General features: G+C 45.6%; 1 protein-coding gene across 1 annotated transcript in view; it reads left to right on the forward strand.

Annotated features, from left to right (window-relative positions):
* LOC144179488 (uncharacterized) overlaps positions 1 to 27,864 on the forward strand; it is a 58,170-nt gene that overhangs the window by 26,791 nt on the left and 3,515 nt on the right. The window contains exons 2-4 of the mRNA XM_077707860.1: positions 7,254 to 7,330; positions 10,660 to 10,737; positions 21,126 to 21,211. Of these exons, the coding sequence (XP_077563986.1) occupies positions 7,254 to 7,330; positions 10,660 to 10,737; positions 21,126 to 21,211 (241 nt within the window). The remainder of the gene's footprint in view (positions 1 to 7,253; positions 7,331 to 10,659; positions 10,738 to 21,125; positions 21,212 to 27,864) is intronic.

Raw genomic sequence — 27,864 nt, forward strand, 5'->3', positions numbered from 1 at the left:
ATCAAATACATTTGATTGATTGATTGATTGATTGATTGATTGATTGATTGATTGATTGATTGATTGATTGATTGATTGATTGATTGATTGATTGATTGATTGATTGATTGATTGATTGATTGATTGATTGATTGATTGATTGATTGATTGATTGATTGATTGATTGTAGGGTTTAACGCGCCGACGCAACGCAGGCGATGAGGCGCGCCGTTGTGGAGGGCTCCGGGTTAATTTTGACCACCTGGGGATCTTTAACGTGCGCCGAAATCTCGTACACACGGGCGTTTTTGCTTTTCGCCTCCATCAGCAAAGCGGCCGCCGCTGCCAGGAATCGAACCCGTGACCTCGTGCTCAGCAGCGAAACGCCTTAGCCACTTCAAATAAATTCACAGAGAACGCTGTAAATATACGTCGCCTGCCAAGGACTGTGACATTTCTGATTGCTTGTGGTCCATTTTATTGTTATTACTTGTATTCGTTTGCACTTTTGAAATGAATTTGCCCGAGAAGTGTTTTTTTCTGCCATAGTGTAAAGCAAGGAGCGCGTATGTATCTGTGCGACTATCCCTGTGGTCAACAAGGTTTTTGTTCCTGTGTACAACAATGCTTTCTTTTTATGCCCTGTGTACAACAATTTGTGGATGTTTTCGTAGTAGGAATTAGTGTTTCTTGGTGGTGTTTCTTGGTGTTTTCCTTGTGAATTCGCGACTATCTCTGTGTACAGTACTGCTATTTTGTTTTTTTCGGCGTCAGTGAAGGCGTCTTGATGGAATGTATTTCTTGGTGCGCTTTGCAATTCTGTCAATACAGGGGCATCCGCCTCTTTTTGTTGAAAATGAAAAGAAATATTTGATTTGATTTGATATAAAAAGCCTAAACAGTTCACGGATGCGAAGTGCCAGCTGATATGCGTGGTTGCATGTCCCAGCAGGTATTGATACTGGAGGCCGAATTTTTGGGCATTAAAAAGTGCCATTTAGGCGCCTAAGAAGCAGACAAGATGTCGTTTTAGGCCTGCAAGATCCTAAATATAGGCACCATGAATTTTTTAACAAGTTTAAATAACTCCGAACAAAGATGTGCGCAGACTGCATCTACGATCGAACAACCAAAAATGTCAATGTTTATGATGGCACAAAGGCACAAACGGCTTAACACAACCGCTCAATGGTCCCATAAATCCGCTGGACAAATGAAGATCAATGGGGTAAACTCACCAAGCCCACTGCTCACATTCATGTTCAATGGCCATTGCGGCTGACTCGTGCGCCTCGTAAAATAAGGAAGGATGAAAAAGAATACTTGGAAGTTGGGAATAGTGACTAAAAAGCGCTACTTTGTTTGCCTGACGCCGTTTAACTACTACTCTTCAACGCAGAAATTTGGGCTAGTTGGTGATACGACTTCGACATGGTAAAAGGCGCACTAGACGGGGACACAAGAAAAGACAGTGACACGGGACGAGCGCTAAACATCAACTGAGGCTTTATTGACAAGAAAGGCTATATACATACACACATAACTACGACACAACAAAAACAGACACAAATAATAAACGCAAGAGAGACGACGACTTATCAAGAAATTGGCATGTTCTACATGAAAACTGCAAAATGCAACTCCGGCAATTCTCACATATACAATGATATTACCCCAATTATTTAGGCAGGGTGTTCCAACAGTTTTACACACTTGAATGTAATTTTTAATAAGATTTAGCATACGAACAAATATTTAAATGGAAAAGTGGGTTTTAGAGCCAGTCGGCATTGTGAGTTTCAAGCCGTAAGGAAATGCAGCTGCGCAGTGATGTTTCGCTGTTGGCTCTGCAGTACTACCCTCAGTTTGAGCTTTAGATAGTTTGAGATCGTCATATATGTTACCGGGCAGCATTCCCTGTTCGGACCTCTGTGGTATTGAACGGAGTCCTCTAGTTCAATCCCCTAACTACCAAAAAACAACCGCTTGCTTCAGTGGAATGTGGCGCTCATTCTCAGTGACAACAGGCACAATTGCGAATCCAGAAATCTAGAGGTGGCCGAAGTTTGATATCGTTTCTACAATTTTCACGTTGATTCTTAGACATGTGCGGTAGCATCCTCGTTTCTATAAGCTTACTCAAATACAACTCTATTTTCTACGCAACGGTTAAGCATCGAACACGCCTTCGTTAGCAGATCACAGCAGATACGGCAGTGCAGGGTTCTTTTCGCACTGTCATATGACGTGTTTTGGAGTGCCTGTCTGGTTGCACAATTTACATTGAGCTCCAAGTGACTTGGGAATAACAGGTGCATCCTGATTGGATGTGGAAATGTGTTAGTCTGTGCAAGTCTGAGTATGGTTCTCTGACTGTTCGTGAGACTTGGATGTGAGACGGGGAACGTTGTTCTAACGATCCTGTAGTGTTGTGTAACTTCTTGAAGACTGTAAGTGTTGTGGGCTCCGCAGCCTGTTGGGCGAGATCTCGGGCCGTGAGATAAGCGTGTTGGTTGCCTTTCCTCAAAGAGTGGCCGTGGTCCACACAATTGAGACATTCCTGTCTGGCGTCTTGTTTTCTAGCATGCGTAGGGTCCCGGGTGCCACCCAGCTGGATATGAAGCTACGGCAGGCCTCTTGTGATTGCGTGACTAAGGTGAAAGTTTTTGTTTGCGTCAGGGCGAGATCAATGACAAGTTCTTCCGTTTCTTTAGCTGTCACTCGTGAAATAGACGTACTGGTCAGATGTTCCCGTCCGTACGTCACCGCGGCCGCCATGGCCATTTTGCCGTTGTAGTGGGCTGCGTCAGTTTACGCCGTGGTGGCACTTCGGGAATAACTCTTGTTTAGCACTTCCGCGCACGCTTACCTGCGGCCCTGATGGCAATTCGGATGCCTATTTACGGGAATTGGGGGCACTTTAATGGATTGACGCCAAGATTCCGGGATGGCCGGTGACTGGGACTGATCTTGCGGAATACACTTGAGTGGTTAGCACTTTACGTTTGCGCGCGTCCGAGCCATGCCTTTTGATTTCACAAGTGGCCCTCAAATAGTTCTACCATGGTGTTGTGTAGCCCCATAGAGACAGAGACAGAGAAGGAGATAGAGATGGATGGGAAGAGAGAGAGGGAGGGAGAGAGATTTTTTATTGCAAAGGAAAACGCGGAGAGGTCCGACGACAAGAATTCTCCGATATGCTACTCTGCGGGGAAAGGAGGAGATGGAAAAAGGTAGTAGGTGTAGTTAAAACTAGAAGTAGAGAAAAAAGAAAAATGAATAAAATAAAAACAAAGCACAGTGCTACTTCAGCGTATTGAGTTAAAAGTTTCTTAAAATGGCGGGAAGGCTGCAACGTCGTAGACACACCGATGTCCTGGAGAAACTGTAATAACGCAGACAGGGCTTTGCGTTGAGAGGGCCATGGTCCAAGCAATTTGTGCGACGATGCTCTGATAGACAATCAGAGTGCTTGTTTTATTGATTTCTTAATGAGCCCATAAAGTTTGTCCTCTACTGTTTTCCTCAAGGTGACGTATGAAGCAGAGTACCTTATTCCTGAGAGGAGGAAGGTTTGAACTAGCCTGACCGTGTCACCCTCTTTTATGCCTCTGTGTCGGTTCGTGACTTGCTTGGCGCTCTTTGCGAGTCAGCGTACAATTTCGTCGTTCTTGCCATCTGCCTGGATTGGAAGCCCCAGAATCTTGATATTCTTGCTTGGCTTGATGTCATGCCGTTCAAGTATGGCTTTGGTGTTGTCAGTGTTCTTCCTGGTTCGTCGCCTCCTCATCACAAGTAGCTCACACTTTTGTGACGACCACGACAGCCCACAGTCTGTGCATACTGATTCACCATCTCGGCGACCAGCTGGAGCGTGTCCTGCCACCTTTCTAGGGAATCGGAGTCAGTCCAGAGGGTCACGTAGTCTGCATATAGGGCATTGCTCAAATTTGGTAGACTTCCCAGTTGGTTTGGTGATGCAGGAGCGCAAGGTTGTACAGCAGTTGGGGGAGGACCGAGTCTTGGGCAGTCCCTTTGCACTCGAGGGTGATGGGTTTAGAAGTGACGTCCCCGATCTTCAGCAAGGTTCAAGATAGTTCTGAGGAATGTTCAGGATGATTCTTTCAATCATTTTGCCGATGCAGGATGTTTGGAATATCGGTCCCAGGTTTTCGATGTGTGGCGATTCGCCTTCTGTTGGAAAGAAAGTCAACAATGTATTTGCAGTCCCGTTCCCCGCGTCCTGCGTTGGTTAGGTTTAGGGGTATGGCGTCATGTACCAAGTTGTTGAAAGCTCCTTCCAGGTCTAGAGCAAGGCAGCCCGTGAGGAATGACGTGTGGCAGGAGCGAGTACCTCCTCCCATACAGTTTCTTACAATATACACTAGAGAGGTATCTGGCGCTAGCGTCTATGCGGCTCACATCAAAGCTGTCTGTGTCGTCATGGACCGCCATTAAACATTGCGCTCGCCTTAGTTTCATCCTTGGCTTAGATTGAAACGTTTTAGTGAGCGGAAAATGTGTAAGCGGAAAATGGAAATGTGTTATGAAATTATGTCAGTGGAAAATGAAAACAGCCTGTCTTAAAACTAAGGAAAAGGGCCGTAAAGCGTATTTTTGCCGGAACAGTTGTACCTGCTATTCCGCAGGCCAAGGTTGTAGTTACGAACAAGGTTAATATTTGGGGGTGAGGAAACCCGGGGAACTATTCCGCTTGCTGTAAGCTATCGGAGCTCGGAGCTCGAAAAGTTGAATTTCCTTGTCCAATTCTTAGTAGGGATTTCCTGCGTACGGAATGGGGGAAGGCCTCCCTCCGTCTGCAGGAACTTCTCCTCCAGGTCCTTGAGAAGGTCGGTGCTGGTTCCCGAATAGGCATTGAGCGTGCGCGTCATGTTCCTGTTGGAAGCTTCTTTACTTTTCAGGAGGTCCACAAAGTGCCCCATCAGATGCCATGTTTTTTTTTTCTTTGTGGTTAGCGTGTGGTTAGGGTATCACACAGTTCTAGCCAATTCTCCCTTCAGAGCACTGCCGCGTGTTCCGCAGGCTCCTTGTTTATGAGCTATATGCGCTTCCGGAGCTTTCTGCTGCGGCTTTGCCGTTTCCATCTTCTCGTCAGGCCGTGTCACGCTTCCCATACGTGGAGGTCTACAAACGGTATTCTGTAAGAAGCGGCTGCAGTCTAAGTGTGCGCTTGGGCATCTCAGGGGGTGTCTTGCGCTAGCTCTACATAGGATCTTAATCGAAGTTCTGTTTGAGTCTGTCTTGGAAGAAATGGTCCCAGTATGTGATGTGGACTGAGCCAATACGGGCCTTGGCTAACAGATGGATTATGTCATGGTCTGATCCGAGGTGTTCCTTTGTCTTAGTACAGGTGATGTCAAGAGTTTTCGCAAACAACCCGAGATCTGGGCTGGTGTCTCTGGACACGCTGGTGCCCGCTCGAATAGGTGTTTCAGGGCCGTTTAGCAACGTTAGATGTTCTCCCTCGATAAATTCTATTATTGCCTTCCCATTTTTTCAGTTGTAAGTTTATCCCCACAGCTCGTGGGCTGTGTTAAAAGTCTCCCACAATTAGCAGGCGTGAGTTATTTGCTATTGATGGGGCTTCTCGAATTACCCCTCGTTTTACCGGCTGCCTGCGCGATGCCCTGCAGTACATGTTGCATGTAAACAGATTGAATGTTCTGTTAGTTGACTGTGACAGGAACTTATGGGCACAGCCCTTTGTGGCGTAAGGTTCTCTGTCGCCGCAACACACACATTGACGAAAATGGCCGTAAATTTATTTGTCGGGTCGGCATACGTTAAAGACCCTGCCTATAACCCCACACGTGTCCTCCCTTGGGGTCAAGGGAGGACACGTGTGGTTGAAACGCCCCCTGCTTGTCCTTTATACCCCAGCCGTTTCGTTAGAGAAGTTCATGTGGCGTCAGCTCTACAATTTGATCGAATTATCACGTTGGTTGGTTGGTTTGGTCTTTACATTCTTGCGGTGATTTACGTATACGAATGGCGATGGTCTCCGGATGCTGCGTGGGTTGGCTGTTTCGAGGCGGTGTGCGGATGGCATGACGCTCTCCTCTCCTTCTTGCTTATGTGCCTGTAGATCCTGCTTCAGGACATGCACTTATTGATGTATGGCTGTGTTTCCTGTAGTATGACATTATGCTGCGCATCCATGCAGACCGTCAACGTCTCCAATAGGATGTTCATAGCTGTCTGAAGCACTTAGGTTGGGCAACTTGACGGGAACAGAGGTACTCCGCGCCAACCAAAGTCGCAAAGTACGGTACTCTGAGACCAGCGAGCGCGAGTATTGCCATCTTGGATTGGCCTAGTCTGCGACAGGCGTAGGTTTCCCACTGTCTTTGGTCAAGGTTGGCGAGGATCTCAACTTAGGAGAAGCGTAGGCGCACTCCCCAAATTAGTCCCTTAGATGAGTTATCGGGTGCCAGTCGACACAACATGACCACACAAACACTTGTCAATTTTCAGTTTTTTCACCTAGCTGAGCGCGCTGGCTGCATATGAAAAGTGTGTTGATTGTGGCCGCATTTTGCATGGAATCTAAGCGATCCCTGAGATTGGCCTGGCGCCAAGTGAAGTTAATCTAGTTCAACTGCGCCAGACAAATTTCCGCCATTTCGAAATTCGCATGCCTGGGGCCATCTTGCAGTCGCATAACCAATTTCAAGTTGTTTTGCGGAAGTGGTTTGAAACTGGGGGTGTTTTTGCGTACAAGCGGGGTAGACGGATTTGAAGGCGCAAAAGCGTCGTTGCTTTGCTTGCGCAGTCGTGGCCGCTGGGACCTGCTGACGACGTCGATTCAATGTGTGTTGTTACCCGCGCGCATTTCTGAACTTTCACCTTTGCTGGAGTCGTGGACCGTCACGCTTTCTTTTTTTTCTCACTGGAGTTCAATGCCTAACCCGCTGGCATAGCGTGCTAGTGCAGGAAAGCGTCTGGAATTTGTGAAAGAAGCACTTGCCGGTTACCAAAAAAAAGGTGTCCACGGCTGCACTATGATGAGATGAGCCCGCTGGTAGCGACGTAGGTGGGCGGGAATCCGATTTTGCGAACAGTTTATTGGAATACTGCGGAGCCCATGTGAAGCCCGTCCGCTCGCTGCACCTCCGAGTGGCTCCCCTACTCAGTGCCAACGTCAGTTGTGAAGACTGTCTAGAATGAATTCCGCCTTCGGTCGAGCAGTGCACAAAGGCAAGCTCAAAGTGTTTGGAAAAACTCAAGCAAAGGTTTTCTTTTTCTGTGTGCAGTTCCCGAAAGCAGAGAGCGCAAGTGCTCAACAAGAGCTGTCAAGTTCCGAAACGTCGGGAGGAGTCTTCCAGGGGTGGTGAGTTCAGACTATGACTCGTTTTTTCAGCTACAATGATTTAAAAAAACCGGCGTTTTCCGGATTAATCGGAATCAGGAAAAAAAATTGCAGGGGTTGTTTTTTTTTTTTCACTTCAGTTAAACTCAGAAGCACGGAACCATATTGTAACATATCAGCAGGTCTGTGCTCCTCCAGAAGTTTTTTTCTGGAGGAGCACACGCGCGCTCCTCCAGATGCCTTTATAAACTCTCCACGGCAATCTAGCAGCGCGCACGCAGGATTGACCAGTATATTGAATAAAGCGATATTCAACGGCAGCTTTGGTCGCGTTTTTTCCTAAGTTTTATGTTGCGAGTCTTATGTGTGCATCTTTTCGCCTACGTCCAGTTTCTCGCTTCTAGCCGGGTTCTGTGTTAGTTATTTCGTGTTGTATTGAACTAACGTGTGAGGTAAATGTGCATGCGCGGACGCTGAACAAATAAAGCCGGCTCGTTGGCAATTTGTCCCTCAACTTATATGAATTTATACAAACAGTTTGCTGTTAAAAAAACATCGGCGGATTTCTCTTTATTCAGGCTGGCTTCCGTTTAGGAGCAGCCAGGTTCTTGAACAGTACCTTTTATGCAGCGGCAACGAACAACAGTAAAGCTGGAGTTTGACGACGGAACGTAAACGGCGTTGAAGAATGCCGATCAGTATATATGAGACAAAAGACAACAGCTGGAAAATAGAGCTTGGGATTACAATTAGGGCGAGTAAGCTCCTTTGTTCTGCCCCGCTGACCTTAGCGTAGAGACCCAGGTTCTAGTTTAAAGGGCCTGTTCTAGCACCAGAAATTGGAGTGTTTGCCAAGTCCAGTGATGATATTATTTAAAAAATGAAGCGTTAGATCTATCCTAAGCATATTTTTTGGAAATACTGGTGGTTTTGTATCATTTAGACCGGTTTAGGGGCGCGACGCAGACCGTCGCAACGATTAGTCGCGTTGGAATCGCGTTGGAATCGCGTTGGAAGTGTCGGGGTTATAACCAGCCATGTTCCGTGCAGGTTACTTTACCCTTTTTCTGGGAATTTCCGGTTGTAATTTTAGCCAAAAGGGGATCAGAGAATCTGTAATAGATGCAGGGAATTTTTCGAGTGGTGCAGTAAAAAGGAAGAATATTGTTAGTAAACGAGAGCTCGAATCATTTATTGCTTTGTTTTCTTTAAAAATGCCCCATTAACACTTCGTTATATTTATGTTCAAATATCAGCAGTCGAGTTCGCGCAAGCCGCAAGCATCGAAAACCGCTTCCAATGCAATTGATAAAACAGCAGGGAGCATAGAGGAAAGAATACTCCATGAGAAAGAGCTAGTAAAGCGTGAAGCGTTGGCAACCGAAGTGCTGGAGCCTGTTCGCATGTATTCCTGCAGAATCATACGCAGAAAACGTATTTCTGGTGCGCCTTAGTCCGCGTCTTCTCAACAAGAGAGGGGGCCAGACGTCCTGGCACAAAGCTCAAATTACTAACATTACCCAACAATGTCTTGTTCTTTCCTATACGGGCAGTTTTAACTCAGTTTTAGCATGTAACGTAAGCATGCTCTTTGTTAGAAAACGTAAAATGCGTAGTAAAGTTCTGCGCAGTGGCACATTTAGTGAAATATAGTTCACGCTGAAACTGATTCTCTGAACGGTTTATGCGTCCGGAAGACTACGTAATTTAGACATAGGTGGCGCTGACTGACGCCCAAGACCGAACAGGAATCCACGTAAAGATCTATCAGCTGCAAAAAGAGAGTGCAGGGAACTTTGCAGAGAATTTTTGAAAAACGTTCGGGGAAAATTCTATAATATTAGAAATTTCTGAGCCCAGCAATGGGAATTTTTTCCCATGACTGGTTGTAATACGCGTGGCCCTATATGGGTCAATGGGCCATGCCCACCCTCACGATTCCTTTCTCCGTTTTTGTGCTGCTACAACTACAGGTCGTACCACATGAAATAGTATCGCTTGCGAATCGTGGCCATTGCATAGCTGTACATCAATAGCTGTCGCAGGGCAACTCGTTTCACACTTGGGTTATCGTGTGTTCATCGCTTACGATGCGTGTAGTGTTAGGGGAGTTGCAGCTGTTTCGCCCTGCCGCACTCCTTGCGTAGAATCCTGCCTCTTTCACATAGCTGAGCACAGCATTCTAGAATACTCTAAGCACTCTGCTGGGAATCGGCTGTTCACTAGAACTCCGCTGAAAATCAACTGTTGTTCATAAATACGAGTTATACATTCCAATGGTCAAAAATGCTTCCAAAATTGCAATACACTTACGAACTCCGTCCTACAAACAACTACATTTCTGAGGTCATTGCTGGACAAGGTAGACTTCCATTCTACTTTCGAGGGTTTGCCATTGCAAATAACAGCAAATGTAAATGTAACCTGACAGCAGGCAGTTTCAACCAGTGCATACAGGACAACTTCGTAGCAAAAAAACACCTTTTTACCGTCTAATGAATCGATATCTCAACAAGAAAGCATCAACAACAAGAAAAACATAGAAACATTAAAAGTTTCAGATGTGATGACACTACTAATTCCCCGGAAATATTCAACAATATTATTCCCTGAAATATTTTATAGCAAGATCCCCCACAATTTTACAGGTACTTTGCATCGACACAAAATTAGCGGCGAATAAGGCGAGAGAAACACTGTGTTTCTTGTGATTATATTCTGTAATTGTTTAAGGTTTTACGTAGATTTTAGATTTTAAAGTGGAAACCTTCACATTCAGTGGGTTAATTTAGCCCGTTATATCTTGGTGACAGGAGAGGAGATTGTGATCGTATTAGGCAGCTCAATCAAGTTGTTCATAAATACGTATAACTGGGTACGTGTTGTTAAGATGATGTACACGATGCGTATTATTTCCCTCGCGGTATTGTACATTAGGAAGAGCCGCAGCCGTGTTTCCAAACTATGGGCAGCTGTCCATGGAGTAACTCTTGTATTTCGTACCGGAAGGCCCAACAAAACTTTTGGAACCTTACTATAAGTTTACGCTTGATCAGAAAGTTTGCAATTTTTGCACCATCATGAAGCAGTCCTGGAGTCAAAATGCAGCATGATTTATTTCAAGAGGCTATATGAAAACTAGAGTTGCCGATAATTTATCTAAGGCGTGTTCACAAAAGTGTGTCCCTTTGAACGGTGTCGGAGAATAGTATTTGTGCGCAAAGCACGCCTCAAGAAAAAGCGCGCGGGTTCATCTATACTGGCTCGAGATGCGAAGGTTTACAGCAGCATGTGCCGGAAGATGCCGCGTTTGTTAGTGTTCCTGAACGGTTCCTGCTATTTGTTTGCAGACAACAAAGATGCAGAAGATTAACGAGGCCGAGAGGATCAAGATCTTTGGACTTAAGCTGATGCGAACACACAAAGAGGTATGTTTTGATGATTGTGGGGTTTAACGCGCCGACGCAACGCAGGCGATGAGGCGCGCCGTAGTGGAGGGCTCCGGATTAATTTTGACCACCTGGGGATCTTTAACGTGCGTTGAAATCTCGTACACACGGGCGTTTTTGCTTTTCGCCTCCATCACAAAGAGGTATGTTTAACAGCTGTCAATAACTTTGCCGCAATCATTTGCTTTTATCGTTCCTGTTTTGCAACTGCCCCTTGTTCAGAAAATTTCCAGGTACGCTTCAGACAAATTATATTTTGATGAGTAATTCTCTCATAGAGACGCAATGAAGTCTTTTGCGTGAATGGCATACAGGGTGTCCCAGCTATCATGCACCAAGATTTTAAAAAGACTGCGTCTAATTTCACGGCAACCATGAGAATTAACTCCGGAAAATTCTCACGGCAGTTTGCATAAAAGCTGGCTGGCTTAAAATTCGTTGAATAATATTGTCCCCCAACGTAACCTAACCTAACGTATCATAACTTACCCAAATCTAGCCCAACTGCATTATCGTAGCCTAACCCAGCCCAATGATACAGAATACAATTTATGTTGAACCTTATCCAACCTATTCAAGAAGTCCTGTGCGTCGACCTCCTTATAGAATATCAACCAGAATAAAGCATTAACAAAATCATTCGGAGGGAAAAGAAAAAAATGGAAAGCTAAAGCACACACAAAAAAAACATCGGCCATGTCGGACTCGAACCTCAACCTTCTCGTTTAAAAGCAAGTGCTATACCACAGCGCCACAGGAGGAGCTATAGGGACGAGGTTTTTAGGAAATATTGGTCCCATAAAATCTCCGGGGGGGGCGTTCTTAGCCAAGCAGAGGTGACTGCCGTGAGAAATTCCTGATGGTAATTCTCACGGTTTCCATGATAATAGACACTAGCTTTTAAATAAGAGCAATGGAGTCATTCGAAGAAAACCTAGTAGATATTTTTCCATTACTGTGTAGTAGCGGCCAGTATTTCATTCGTTAATAAGATTTAATTAGGTAATTTTAATTCATTATCCAACTCGAGAAATATTTTCCTCATCAATAAGTGCTCAATGAGGCCCATGTAGGCAGAGGTCGGCGGACTCACTCATGATTCCATTCACTCAGACTCATTTGGACTCAAACTCACACGTGAGTTTGAGTTTGAGAGAGCGCGAGGCTAGTGTAGCATGGTGAGTTTGAGCTTGAGTGAGTTTGAGCCCGACTGAGTTTGAATACGCCTGAGACCTAGTGAGTTCTGAGTCCATCCTGAGTTTTGAGTACATTTTGAGTTTGAATACATTTTGAGTTTTGAGTACACTTTGAGTACTGAGTACATGTTGATGTTAAGAACATTTTGAGTACTGAGTACATTTTGAGTTTGAGTACATTTTGAGTTCTGAGTACATATCAGCAGCCTAGGAGGCAGATATGGTTGGCGGTTAAGTTTCATGTGCCGCTTTGGAAGTCAGGTTAGCTGCGGTTACGGCAGCACTCCCGATGCCCATGATCGGTTGGTGGGGAGTGGGGGGGTGGTGGTGGGGGAGGGGTCGGATTTAGTGGCTGGGCGTGTGAATAATAATCGACTGGGGAGGTCATAAAAAAGGGTTATCGCACCGTTTCCTCTTGATGGATCCTCGAAGAAGGTGGGAGAGGGTGGTGGGAAAGCACACGGTGGCGATTTGTTGCTGGTTGTTCGCTGCTTCTGTGAACGATTTGATTTGCTAGGGTCAAAAAGGAAGAGGTGAGCACCGGGCGGAAGGGGCCGCGGCTGTCCCCTCTGCTGTTTCAAATGAGTTGTCAACTGAACTGACTGGGCGACGCCCGTTTAGGTAGAAGAATGATCGCATTATGAGATAGATTGCGTAAAAATTCAAACAGATGTTGCTAAGGCGTGTAAGGTTAAAGGTCCCGATTCACGGAATCATGCGAGGTAAATTTTAAAAAATGCTTCCTTTGTATAGCCACCAGACAGTCGTAATAAGTCATAGATTTGGTAAAAATTCAAAATGACGCCACAAAGGCGTATGGGGAATCATATTCAAGGTCTAGATGAGAGTAATCACATGGGACAAAAAATGCGTTATGGTTATATTATGATCTAGTCATGGCTAGTCAAAAATTGAGTTAAAGTTCAAATTCATAGCGCTAGGGCGTGTGGCGTATGAAATTAAAGGCCTTGATGAGGGGAATCACATCGGACAAATGCAGAACTGCTTCCTGATTATTATCGTATGACATAGTCATAATAGGCCATAAATTCGGTTAACATTCAAAATCATGCCACTAGAATTAGTGAGTCATCAAATTGAAGCTTGCGATGAGGGAAATCACATGGGGCGAAAATGCGGTATGACTATATCATGAGATAGTCATGGGTAGTCACTGTTTGGGTTAACATTCACATTGATGCCAGTAGGATGTGTTGGGTATCCAATTAATGGTCTCGATGAGGGGAATCACGTAAGACAAATACAAAAATGCTTCCTGGTTTGAGATCGTTACGGCGAGTCTTAAATTGGGCTAAATTTCGAAGTGTAGGGTATCAAATTTGCGATCTTGATGAGGGGAATCATGTGGGACAAATGAATAAAGGCTTCGTGGTTCTCATCATGAAATAGTCATGGTGAGTCATAGATTGGGTTAAAATTCAAGGTGAGGCCGCTAAAGCAAATGGGGTATCAAATTCAAGGCTTCAATTAGGGGAATCACGTGGGCGTATAAATATTGCGCCCTGCTTAAATCATGAGGGGGGTCATGGTTAGTCAGATTTGATTAAAATTCCAAAAAATCCTGCTACGGTGTGTGGGGTATCAAATTAAATGTCTCGTTGAGGAGAATCACGTGGAACAAATATAAAAATACTTTCTGGTTATAGTTATGAGATAGTCGTGCTGAGTCATAGATTGAGTGTAAATTTATGACGCCAATAGGACTTGTTGGGTATCAAGTTAAAGGTCTCGATGAGGGTAATCGCGTGGAATAACTAAAGAAATGCGTCCTCCTTATCATCATGACATAGTGATTGGGTTAAAACTCAAAGTGATGCCGATAGGGCGTGTACGGTATCAAAACATTGTCTCGGTGTAGGAATGTGGATCGGATGCAACCATCGGAAATTATGGCACTGAATAATGACCAGTTAAGTAAAAAAGTCTTATTCAGTGCCCCATAGATAGAATTGTGCTCGTTAATTGTTGGCCCGCCATCTTGAAAGCGTGGTTGGTTCGACACATTGCAGCACTCAACATCCGTCAACAAGCCTGCGTTCCCATGAAACAGCTTAGGAATTATTGGGTTGATATGCCTCCTACGTATACGCTAGGAAGTAAGTGGGTTGGTGCAATCAGCGAATGCCTTTGATCGCGCGCGCGATAGTGCAAATTTACAAGCATGGCTTGCTGCTGTCGGTGCGCGAACGTGCTGACATTTATTACGCGCTCCCATACCTCATACTGAGTTGGTTGTTAAACAAGGCCAAGAAATACTTCTTTAACTGTGCAGGTCGTAGACGTACATGGTCATAAAATCAAATTATTTGTCGCCTTATAACATTATTTCCTGCTGCCAAACAGGGGCAACTTAATCGATACACCAAGTTTTCACGGTCGTTTGCTTGCTTAGAAGAACTTTAGCGTTTCATCGGCGGTTGGTAACCGCGAAAAGCTAGTTCCTAACACGACCGAGCGTTCTCCGCCCCCGCGACGCTTTTATTTTGCTTTCGGCTCAACGTTTTCGCATACCCTAGCTGCAGCATAGGTGTCCGGATGATTTTTGTCGGCTTCCCGTCGATGAGATGAACATAACATACATCCAGAGGACAAAGACGCGCGATACGGAAAGAACATGAGGGTGAATAAACAGTGCTTCCGGAAGCAGCGTACGACCGTACGTATTCTGGTAAATTTCCTTGGTTCGTAGTCTTTTCGATTCAGCACGGCGACCAATTCGCGGCGGCACTCAAGGGGCGCAGGAAATTTGTGCAGTGAATAGATTCTGCACAATCAGACACTTATTTTGTCGTGGTGCTCTTCACACGGTTTTTGCACGAGCCCTTTGCCCTAACGCTAATTGTTGGTGCAGCCAACAATGGCGTAATCACGCCCGCACGAGTAGCTCCCTCACATTTCCAAGTAAAGGCAATGACTGCAACTTGCCCCCAATTAAGAAAAGAAACATCAATTGGGGATGAATAGTCGGGCGTCCTGCTTGAACGGCTAAACGTAACCTCACAGGCAACCCCCGTCAGGACAAAGCGTTTGTGGGGTGGCCCGCCACCTCAGCGGGTTGGCGACAGAATTTATGAGCAAATCTGACAGGTATCGCATGCCTTGAACGTTCTCTTTAAAGCCCTGTTGAACTTGGCGCTGCTGACGTACCGAATAAATGACACTTATCGATTTTCGATGCTGCCGGGACGTCTGATATCCACGCGCGACACGGAGCTACAGCGTGGGACTGCGACGTCGTTTGCTCGCCCCGCAATCCCAAAGAAATTCCCGCCAGGTGGTGCCTCGATCGTTAGAAAATGGCCGACCCAGCAAAATTCTAGTCTATACAAGTTATACATGCGGGGTACAGTGAGCAGTGGTTGGCTGCGGATGTTTACCCATCCCGACATTAAAAAAGTTCCCCGATTTCGATTTCCATCTTGCCCCTGGGGCTGTTCACCAGCGTTGTTTTGCTGGCTACGCGGGCTTTTTTCCAGACATTGCGGGCCGCAGGGTGTCGACCAAGCCACGTTTTAAAGATTGCCTGGTCAAATGCCGCAAGCATGATTGATCCCTCTGAAGCACCCGATCAAAATTTTTTAATTGTAAGGGCCTTGGGTACTTGGTGAAGTAGGACGTTTATTCTACGAGACAGCCGCCTCCGAACACCGGTCCAGGAACCAACAATGACGATGGTCAGTCCAGAAGAAGACGAAGTGTTCCTCGAAGTGTTTGATTATCGGGATAATGTGGAAGTGAAATAAATTAATTTTCACGCTTTGGAGCTTCGCGCTTACAATATTACCGTCCTTCAAAACCGAACTTGCCATTACTAAGTAGCATGTGTTCGCTTTAGCTACACTCGAATCCCGACACGGAAACCAATAATTGTACAGCCCAGATGAGCTTATGACAAAACTCCGAATTTTTACTTATGAAGTGAGTGCACATAATGATATCATGATGCGGTCATTGCCGGGTTTAATTTTTCTCCCTCAAACCCTTCCCTTTGGCACCTAAATTCATTTTGTGCTACCGTTCTAGCATTTGCGATGAATTTGCGCAGTTTACTTCTAGCTACTACTGATCACCGGGATGCCACACATGATTTTATTCATCGAAACCTTTGATACCCCACACACTCTGCCGAAATTTATTTGAATTTTAACCTATTTTATGACATACCATGACTCACATGAGCATAATGAGGAAGCATCTCGTATTTGTCCCGAGTGATTCCCCTCATCAAGACTATAAATTTGATACCCTATACCTCGCGGCAGCATCACGTTGATTTTTAGCCCAATCGATGACTCACCATGACTATGTCATGATTATGACCAGGAGGAATTTTTATTTGTCTCACGTAATTTCCCTAAATGAGACCTTCAATTTGACACCCCACACGCCCTAGCGCACATCACTTTGAATGTTAACCATATCTATGACTCACCATGACGGTGTCACGAATATAACTAGGAAGCATTATTTGTCCCACGCCAATCCCCGAAACGAGGTCTTCGATTCGGTGTGGGGGCACACACTAGCGACATCTCAATGAATTTTATATCATTGCATGATTCACCGTTACTATGTCATTATTACTACCAGGATGTATTTCTTATTTGTTGAACGTTAGTTCCCTAATCGATACATTTAATTTGATACCCCATACGCCTGCAGGTCATCATTATAAAGTCCAACCTTTATTATGACTCACCATAACTAAATCATGATTATGACCACGAAGCATTTTTTTTTGTTCCACGTGATTTCCCTCCTCGAAACCTTCAATTTGATACCCCACATGCCCTAGCGGCACATGGCACATCACTTTGAATTTTAACCCAGTCTGTGGCTACCCATGCCTCCTATGTTACACGGTTCGCCCTTTTCGGTATTTTTTTATTATTTCTTTTTATAGTTTTTTTTTTCGTTTAATGAAGTATGTTTTTTTATCGCTTTTATAATAATTATCGCCTTTATATCACTTTTATCGCTTTTACAATGATTACAGGTTGAACTTCCGTGATATCTGCATTTTTATGGAAATGCAGGGCGTTACACAATCCTGGCCGCGGGAGAGGGAGGGGTGTACTCGGCAAAGAATGCTACGCATTAAAGAAGCAAATGCATATCCATGAACGCCTCGCGCTTCAGAGATTCGCGGCGACAGTTCATTTTGATACAAGGCGTTTTTTTTTTTTCAGGATGCAGAGCAAGAAGCACGGAACCGTAACCCTAAACAACTTCGACGTAAATGAACGGAACAGTGAGCGCACGTCCCCTCGCCCAACCTTGTTTGTTTCGCCCCAGGGCCCCAGCCCACCATCGAGTCTAGACCACCTCTGTCATAAACACGAATTCGGAGCCTGCATTAGGAGTTTGGTATCCAATATATACGTACAATTGCTTGCAACCAGCGCTAATCATCATGGCCAGCAGGTATAGCTGTATTAAATCTGCAACGAAAATTGTTTCCGACCTCACAGGAGTTACGATGTCAGATCGAACCGAATGCAAGAGTTTGAGCTCACGAATTTGCACCCGTAATATTTTAGATGCGAACGCATCTCATTCACTCGCCTTGTCCCTGCATCCATCCGGCGTTGTCGGCGTCCACCCCTCCCCCATTCTCCTCGCCGCGCCAGCTGCGCTCTCCGCCGCTCACCCCCTCTCCTCTCCGATAGCGAACACTCTCTCGCGAGGGGCATTGGGTTGGATTCGATTGGATTGGCTTGCTTGGTTTGGCTTGGATTGGATTGGCTTGGCTTGGCTTGGCTTGGCTTAGTTTGGATTGGATTGGATTGGATTTGGATTGTATTGGATTAAAGTGGATTGTGTTGGATTGTGTTGCGTCATAGCCGCGGCAGACGCACTGGCGCCGGCGCGTCCCCTCACCGTTATGCGCGTATAAAACACGGTGCCTGCGCCGCTCCGCTCTATGGTTCCAGCCCCGTTCCTCCGCTGTCCAACGCTGCAACGTGAACCCCCTATGCGTCGTATCCACACAGGGGTTCCCGCGAGGGGAGATGGGGCTTTATTTACCACGCGTGAATTTTAAAACTCTGAATGCTAATGAAATCAGAGTCCATCTGAGCCCGAATACATTCCTAGCACGACAGAGTTGTGAGTCCATTTGAGTTCTAAATTCATTTTGAGTTTTCAGTCCATTTGGAGTTGGGAGTTCATTTTGAGTTTTGAGTACATTTTGAGCTTTGAGTCTATTTTGAGTTCGAGTACATTTTGAGTTTGAGTACATTTTGAGTTCGAGTACATTTTGAGCTTGAGTACATTTTGAGTCTGAGTACATTATTAGTTTTGAGTACATTTTGAGTTTGAATACATCTTGAGTACTGAGTACATTTTAAGTGGTTAGATTTTGAGTTTGAGTAGATTTTGAGTACTGAGTACATTTTGAGTTTGAGTACATTTTGAGTTCTGAGTACATTTTGAGCTTGAGTACATTTTGAGTTTGAGTACATCCCGAGTTTTGAGTACATTTTGAGTTTGAGTACATTTTGAGTACTGAGTGCATTTTTAGTTTCAGTACATTTTCAGTTTGAGTACATTTTGTGTTTTGAGTACATTTTGAGTTTAAGTACATTCTGAGTACTGAGTGCATTTTGAGTGAGTACATTTTGAGTTCTGAGTGCATTTTGAGTTTTGAGTCCGAGTAAGTTCTGAGTTTTGCGCTCACTGTGAGTTTGAGTTTGAGTGAGCGCAGATGTGCTGCTCAGCATTGAGTCTGAGTTTGAGTGAGTGGTGATTCGAAAAAAAAATTTGTGAGTCAGTTTGAGTGAGCCGCGCCAACTTTGCCGAGGTATGCTTGTAGGTACCCACGAAGGACATCTAACTGCGGTATTTTCAGCGACGTACGAATTGCGTACCGCGAAATACAAAAAACTACGACGTGCCGCAGCTACCGCCCACATCATAAAGCAATGCCCTCAAACAGGCTGTGTCTGAGTTAGCCAAAACAAAATAAAGAAAAGAAAGAAGAAATCGCCACCGAGTTGGTGCCTCATGAGTCACACGAGCCTCGCAAAACTTGCTGTTGCTGCTCCTGCCATACCATTATCAATGTCATGCTCTGTCACTTCGGGCGTGGGACAGGCATAGAGTTTTTTACAATATACACTAGAGAGGAATCTGGAGCTAGCGTTTATGCGGATCACATCAAGGCCGTCTGTGCCGTCCTGTACCGCCATTAGATCATGCGCTCGCCTAAATTTCATCATTGGCTTGGATTAAAACGTTTTAGTGACAGCAAATTTAAATGAAGTTCCACAAAAAGGCGAAAAATAGTGTGCAAATATGTAAGTGAGAAATAAAACAGGCTGTTTTAAAACTAACAAAAAAGGAGGTAAAGCGTATTTTTGCCGGAACCTGTGTTCCTGCTATTTTGCAGGCGAAGGTGGTAGTTACGAACAATGTTAAGATTTGGGAAGGAAACTCATTATACACTCTTATTTTATTAACTTTACCATGATTTCAAATAATGAGTTGTTTGAAGAGTTTGGAAAGTTTTTGCAGCGTGCCTATGAAACCGTCAACTTCGTGGTGAACCGGTGCGCCGACCGTCAGCTGCAGTTTAACAAGAAAAAAGAAAACGTGGCGTTAATTAGTCGTGGACGATAACAAGATAGCACGGATTCAGGCGCCCGTATCTGTCGTATCTTGTCTTCGTCGAAGTACATTTTGTTTATTTTTTTTGTTGGCTACAAATTTCGCGGCGGCATATTACCCGCTCAGTCATACGACCTTCGCCTGCGGCATGACCAACATCAGGTGCGATCACGCACTGCCTGCTGTTGCTCCGAACACGGCTACCACAGAACAGGGAGGATTTCGGCTACCTCGTAGCTCGTAGACGTGTTAATGCATAGTGAAGAAAGTAAATCCCCAACACCGCTTAATTAAGAATCCAATTGTCATGCCAAGCCCAAGCCAAAAAGGGGGGTCTTCCCATAAACCCCCACGACGACATGGATTACTAGGTGCAGTTTCCTCTCTAGTATACTTACTAAGAAACTCTATGGTGACAGGCAAAGCACTTGGTTTCAATCACCTTATTTGAGGGCGCTGGTTTATGAAGAGGGTGGGAGCGCCGCCACGTGGTATTTTTGTATTTCGTGGGGTTCCTTTATCAGTCACCATAAATGAGTACGGAATTAGTACTTCGCTGAAAATACAGCTGTTAAATGTCCCTCGTGGGTTCCTACAAGTGCCTCATTGACGCTTTATTGGTTGGGAGAATACTTCTAGAGTGGGGTACTGAACTAAAAGTACCTAATTAAATGTCATTAACGAACAAAAATACTGGCCGCTACTGCACAATACTGGAAACATTGTGCACTAGGTTTTCTTTCAGTAATGACATCGCTCTTTTTAAAATATCGGTACATGATAGCTGGGACACCCTTATACAGTTCTGCTCCTGCCACAACAAAGCACATGGAGCTCATAATGCGTTATATGAAACATAGCTGACGCTAAATTATAGGAGCCACGAAGAATGGGATCAAACATGGTAAACGTTTTGCTTTTCTTAGAATTAAGTTTTTATTAATCCTCTGATTTGGGAAGCCGCTGCAAGAGAAACGCGATGGAGCTTGTACTGCAACTTGTAACATACTGGAGCTTGTGTTCTGAACATGGGGAAGAATCTGACCGGCTTCTTCACCTTTGGTTTAAATATAAATACAGTGGCGGCAAAACTGAATGCCCCAGAGGTTCACGCTAAAGTTTTTGTGGGCCGTTTTATTGCCTTAAATCGGCATCAAAATGCTCCAACACCCTAAAAGAGGATTATTTTGCTAATATCACATTATGTGTTTAGTGATATGAAATCTTCTTAACACGCACCAATGTCATACAAGTCCCCGTGTCCTGGCGAGATTTGAAAATGTTCCTACAAAAAACGACACAATATACTCAGCCACAATTACTATTGGCTCAACTGAATGTTTCTACAACAACAACAATTTCATCACAACAAGGAAAGGAAATGGCACTTTGAAAGATAAACTGAGATAAGATTGCGTGCTAGGGACACCTCGTTATGGAAAGCTGCGAGCGAAAGTTTTGTTCGAACGTTTCATGAAATACACGGCACGTCTCTCTAACTGTTTTTCTTTACATGTTTCTATTGGTATCTGTGTTCTGCAGGTGCTCCCCCTGGTTGCCATCATCGGGGCAGCGTCACTTGGTTGCGTGGCGTTCTGCTGTTACTCAATGACGAAACCAGATGTCATGTGAGTAACAATGTAGACAAGTGTTCTTTTTTATATAGTTGCTGTACACAAATATATGAAGATTTGAATGGTTGTAGTTCCCATGAGCTAAAGTCTAACGGCAAACTCCTCGGTTCATAATGGGAAATAAAACATCGTGAAAGACCAGGACGAGAGAAGAAATCGCACAGTGTTGTGCTGTTTCCTCTTTCCTCCCTGTCTTTCGCGCTGTTTTACTCCCGTGATGCTTCACCCACTAGCCGAAGGTTTCACCTTAGCGTTGGTTCAGGAAATTAAATCTATGCTTTGATCGTGTAAAGAGTCCTAGTAAAAAATTCACAAGTTTTTAACTATGCAGCCTTGATTCAGCGCTTGAACGCTGAGGAGCGAAAGTAAATAACGCAGAAAGGACGGCGAAATCACCATTTAATTCATTGCTGGGCAGTTGCCTTCGATAGATATTGGAAGTATCACAGCGCACTCCGCTTTCGAAAATAATACCGTGGCGGTGGATCATGGACTGTGATTTGCGCATCGCGGAAGATCGACGAGTACCTGTCTCAGACCAGCCGTGGACTAGCGCGCTTCAGCCGCTCGCCGTCGCCCCATCCATACGGATCAACGAGCCCCCGCAGCGACGCTGAATTCGCACGTGGAAGGCCCCAAGCCCAGGAAGGGGAAACTAAAAATAGCAGCTTCTCAGGGGAAGGAAAAAGGGGGGGGGGGGGGGGGTTGCGAACTGCGAATGAAGAAAAACCGACCAACGACACAACTGCGCACCGAAGACCAAGATACACGACCCTCCCACAGCCTCACGCTCCCATCTATCCCTGACGTGACCGCCAAAAGCGACGAGAGCCACATAGCACGGCGCCGACTGACGTTACCAAGCCCGTAATTAACAAGACGGCGACCACGGCGACGCGTAGCCACCGACCATCAACTCAGCCGTTATACGACGCTCCGATGCGCCCGAAACTCGATGACGACTACTTTTGTCATCGCTTTCCACCGAAGGCCTTCACGTAGTCGAACTAATTGACAAGGGTGCAGTCTATTAAGTAATGAGTGGATCGTTCGCGTCGAAACTGAAGAAAGTTACAAGTTGGGACGGTTCGCATATATCCGCACAGCAGGAGGCCACCTCGTCACGCCTACTGGAATCTGCACGCCGCGCATCACCAGCTCGTCGTGCCCTGCTGCATTTGTCATATTGCTTAACTGCACCTGCGACGTAATGCTGGACATGGAATTTTTGACCGACAACGGGGCAATTATTGGTTTGCAGGCCAAGTCGATCAGTTTCTCTGCCGAACGCGCCGTGATGCCGAAACCAAGCGCCAAACAACGTACTTCTCTAGGGATCGCGAATGACCATGTCACCCTCCTTCCCCGTGCAAGCGTTATGATCACCGTCGACTCTCAAGACGTTGCTCCTGAAGCCGACGCTATCGTGGAGAGCGACCGTCCTGAAGCGTAGAATCTCCGACTCAAGAGGTATGTGCTATTAAAGCAAGGAAAATCCACGTGGAATATCAGCACCTAAGCAAGAGCGCTTCTATTGTGTTCTTCGAAGAAATTCAGGAAGAAAATTAAGTGATCTCCGCCGCCGGCCCTCAACGCGAATCGGACAATTCTTTCCCGTCTGCTCACTTTGACGTGAACCCGGCACTACCGCAAAGAAAATAGGAAACGTTAATGGTTTCCTGCGCTGCGTTCCTACGGTGTTTCGTCAACTTCGAAACTACGTCCGACGCCCCTTGCAAAGCACCGAAAAATCACCGAACATGGCACCCAACAACGCGAGTCACCTTACCGCGGGTTTGCCCACTAACGCGATGCGATCCGGACGCAAGTTAAAGGGACACTGAAGTGATTTGTAAACATTGCGGAATTACTAGCGCAAATTGTAGTGCGGAGTTCATAGTCCATGTTTCGATCACTCGGAGTGCGTTTACGCGAACTTATTTAGTAGAAAAATCGATTCGAAAATGCGTTCCTCCTCTCTGCATCCTCGCCCATTTTCTGTAGCGTTTTCGTGTGGCGTCAGGAGGAGATGAGCTGGCAATATAGGTACTAAAGAAATAAAAACAACTGAAACTTTTACCGTACATCGTAAAACTAGAGAGCAGAAAGCACTTCTTTGCTCTGGGTGAACAAGCACAGCGGTCAGCAGCACGACCACACATCTGCGAACACTTTCCCGTCTAAGAAATGCCATTGCTAGACGTGTAATATTGTGGAAATTTGGCGGACGCTTAGTGAGTGAGTGAAACTTTATTGAACACTTATGTTAAAGCACATGAGGAGGCAACCTGTTAAAGCGCCAATACAGGCCAATGGTTAGTCTTCGGTAGAGGAGTCCAAGGACATCCCAGGAGCGACTCGATCCAGGTCCCGGACACTCCCGGTGGCGCTGCTCCTGGTGGGCTCCTCCTGGCGTTGACTTGACGGCCGTTGTGCTGCGATGATAGTGTTGACCGCCTGGAGCTGTGTGTCAACGTTAGCGCTGCTCTTAGCGTCTTTTATTTCCGGAGGAAGTGTTGTTCCCGTTGTTGCGTTGTTGCATTGCCATAAGATGCGAGCCACTGTAGCTCTCTGGTCTTGGCATAGGCGGCAGATGTCCGTTTCGTACACCTCGGGGCATACGTATCGGGAAAGGGCTGGTGTAAGGACAGAGTGTGTTTGTAGTAGTCGGTAGAGGAATGCTTCCGCTCGAGTTAGGCCCGGGTGTGAAGAAGGCATGGTCCGCCTGCTGAGTCGGTACCAGGTGACAATCTCGCTGTAGGTAGTCATGGGTTCCTTGCCCGCGTTGTAGGACTCCGAAGAATCAGTGTCGACTTCTGCTGCAGTGCGGTTGGTAAGATCTCGCACTGCACCATGGGCAGTCTCGTTATGGTTGGTGTTCCCCTTCTCAGAGATGTGGGGTCCCATGTGGGCGGGAAACCACTTTAGGTAGATGGTTAGGTTGCGTTCCCGTATTTGAGAGAGAATATGGGCAGCAGCCGCGCACACATTCCCCCTGGCATAGTTCCTTATCGCTGACTTGGAGTCGCTGAGGATTGTCGTGGTCGTGGGAATTGTGATGGCCAGGGCGATGGCCATCTCTTCTGCTTGCGTTGCACTTGGATCCTGGATGAATGCTGCGATCTTGACGTTGCCCGTCGTTGCCGCGATCACCATGGCTGCGTAGGTGTTTCTCTGCTGATACTGGGCCGCCTCTACATATACAGCCCCGTTGTCGTTGGCGTGAAGGTCGATCAGAGCTTTTGCCCTGGCCAACCTCCGTTCCCGGTTGTGCTCTGTGGGCATATTTCGCGGGAGGGGGGCACCACCAAGTGTTGGCGTATCTCCTCCGGTGTCTTGTTCTTAGTTGTCTCTCTTTCTCTCGTAGGTGCGAGGTTCAGTCGATGGAGAATGTATCGACCAGTCTGTGTTGCTGATAGCCTCTCTAGCTGTGCAGTTCGTTGTGCCTCCGCAATCCATAATTTCCTCCAGAGTGTTGTGTACGCCTAGGGCGAGAATCCATTCAGTCTGACACTCTGGATGAGGCCTAATGCGAGCTTGTATATTTTGCGGATTGCTGCATTGAGTCGGTCCTGTTCTTGCCGTCTCCAATTGTGGAACGCGGCTAGGTAGGCTATGTGACTGATGGCAGGGTCGTGGAGATTCTTGAGTGCCCTGTTTGTGACCCCGTCAGGTCCCGCTGCCGATGTTCCCTCATAAAAATCTTTACCGAGTTTTAATAAACATGTTATAGATATTGCTCAAAAGAACCCTATAATCATTTTGTCAACATTCTATAGAATATTTCTATTGAGTTTCCATTACAAATTGGCCACCGCGTTTCAATTAAAAGTCTATAGAGCCAAGTCAGTAGGCCTTATCGGTTCTGAATGTAGTTTCTTATGAGTTTCTTATGGGGTTTTTATAAAATATATTCAATAGGTTTTCTATGCAATTCTTACTGAGTACAGTCGCAACAGCCTGTTGCGTGGAAATCAGGTTTGAATACAGTTTCTGGCAGATTTTTATAAATCTATGGCAATTAATGTTTTATAAAATTCCTATTGAGTATAGTCGTAACATCGTGTTGCGTGTAAATAAAGTTTGAATAGAATTTTTTATGAGTTTTTATTAAATTTGCCTGGATTCGCTTTTTAAAATTATTATTGAGTATGGTCGTATCAACCTGTTGCGTTTGAGTCAGCTTGGTATACAGTTTCTGGCGGGTTTCTATTAAATTTGTCTGAATTATATTCCTACAAAATTCCTATTGTGCCCAGTCATTAAAACCTGTTGCATATGAGCTAGGTCTGAACAGAATGTCTGATGAGTTTTGATTAAATTTATCTCTATTACCTTTCTATAAAATTCTTATTGAGTATAGTCGTAATATCCTGTTGCCTGTGAGTTAGGTTTTCTGGCAAGTTTTAACAGAGGAGCTTTGCAGGGGCTCGAACTCTCCGGGGGTGATGTCCGCCATACGAGGCGCCACCGCTCCCAAGTGCTCCCAAGACGAAGTGATGGGACGTCCACGCGCGATCTCGCTTGATGAGGCGGGGCAGGCGGCGCTATAGCACCCTACATATATGCACCGATAAGCTACCAGACCTCCGTGGGTGGGCTATAGAAACGCAATAGATAGTCTATTGAAACTCAACATAATGAAGGTAATAAGAGTCTTGCTGCGTGTTCTTTATAAAAACTTTATCGCCTGTCTAATGACCACAGTCCACACATTCGGAGTTCAAACGACTTTATAGAAAGGCAGTACAAAGTTTGTTAAAACTCAATATAGTGAAGGCAATAAAATTGATGTTGCATTTTTGCAATAAAAAGTTCATTTATTTTATATTAGCCGCAGTTTTTGAGATGGGAGATTTGGTTCACTCTATAAAAACGCAATATGAAGTGTATTAAAACTCAATATCTTGAAGGCAATAAAATGTTGGTTGAGGTTCTGCAATACAAAGTTTGTTGACTTTTTAACGAGCACAGTCTATAAACGATGAGTTTTAATTGACTTTTTATTGACTCTATAGAAACACAATAGGGGGTCTATTAAAACTCAACGTCCATTTTCATGAGGGTTCAGTTGAGTTTCTGTAAGGCCGCTCGTACTTCCCAGACCTCTATATCGTGATCTAAGTCCTCGTTGACGTTTCCAGCGTATTCCGGGTGATGGTCTGTAGGTGTTGTCGGCAGGTACTGTTCGTCCAGCTGGCGTTCTACTTCACTTTCTCCCATTTCTGCCACGGCTCCGTGCAGGATTCGATTGAGCGTGTTGTGATGGTGACTCTTTGTCCGGGTTTCGTCCAGGAGGTGTCTAAGTAGGTTCCAAGTCTTGCTCATGTGGAGCTGTCCATCGGCTACATTGCGGACTTCGTGCCACTGCTGGGTACATGGTACCTTACAATGGGCTTCTATTTGTCTATTAAGGATTGCCACCTTCTTGCGGAGTCGACGTTTCGTACGCTGCGTCTTCCAGAGGGCCTTTATAGATTTCTTGGCCTCAAGAAGATGAAGAAGATGGGCCAGGCGGCTGTCCATCTGTGTGACGTTGTCGTCAGTCTCTATTTCTTTGGTTACGTCCGAGGTCGTTTGGACGACCACTTTCACCCAACACTCAATATCGTCGATTTCCATGCGCTCTTTGGGTAGGGATTTGCGGAATGCGACCCACTCCGTAATCTTGGGCTTTCGGAGTGCTGGCGTCCTTTCAGAAAGGGGGACGACTTTTCCGACGACGTTGTGGTCACTCCCGAAGTCTTCGTGAGTGTTTCTCTATTGGATGTGCCGTGTGTTGTTCTTGACGAAAGTGAGGTCCGTGGTCGTGTCCCTTGTTACACATGTGGCACAACTCGTTGGGTGAGTGGGGTCTGTGATCAGGTGCATACCGGCTTCCGTTCCCTCCTCCATCAAGAAGCGGCCTTTGGCGGTCGATGTCGGGTAGCCCCAGTCCTGGTGCGGAGCGCTAAAATCTCCACCGACGATCAGTGTGTTACCGGGGTTCCAAATGCGACACCTTGTGCAGAAGCGCTCTGAAGGGTTGCTGGCGGTGTGCAGTGACGAGAAAGGTGCTGGCCTTTTGCGTCTTTCCGGTGGCAATTTCTACTGCGCAGTGTTCAATGGCACTTCTACCGACTAAGTCGTGTTCTATGATCTATTTGCGTATGAAAACGCAGACCCCACGTCCGGCTTCCTTGGTGTCCGCACGGGCGCTTGGCGGGCTTGCATACGTGCGGTAGCCAGAGAGCTTTGGTGGGGTCTCGCTGAGTGTTTCTTGGACCATGATAATGTCCGGGTTGCGACTAATGTTCTTAAGATGCTGCTGTATGATCGCTTTCTTATTTTGATGAGAATTCGATAAGGTCATTGAATGTTACATTGATTTCGTCCGGATAAGCCATTCCCTCAAATTACTGTAGGTTTTCAAGCCGACTTTATCAAGGAAGCTGATGAATCGCCACGTCCTCGCCTGCTTCCCTGATTATATAAGATATGTCTTGTTCTGTGCATTAAAATGAGCATAAATGCTATTCCGGAGAGTACATTTTTCAATAGCTGCCTTCAAGGTTCCTTTAACTGTTATTAGTAATATTTCTAACATGCTTTAAAACGTGGGCATATAAAGCTTAGTTCAAGCTTTAGTGTGTATGAAAATATATCGA

This window comes from Haemaphysalis longicornis, unplaced genomic scaffold, assembly GCF_048455015.1.
Source record: "Haemaphysalis longicornis isolate Haplotype H1 unplaced genomic scaffold, Haemaphysalis longicornis Haplotype H1 scaffold_4, whole genome shotgun sequence".
Classification (NCBI taxonomy): Eukaryota; Metazoa; Arthropoda; class Arachnida; order Ixodida; family Ixodidae; genus Haemaphysalis; species Haemaphysalis longicornis.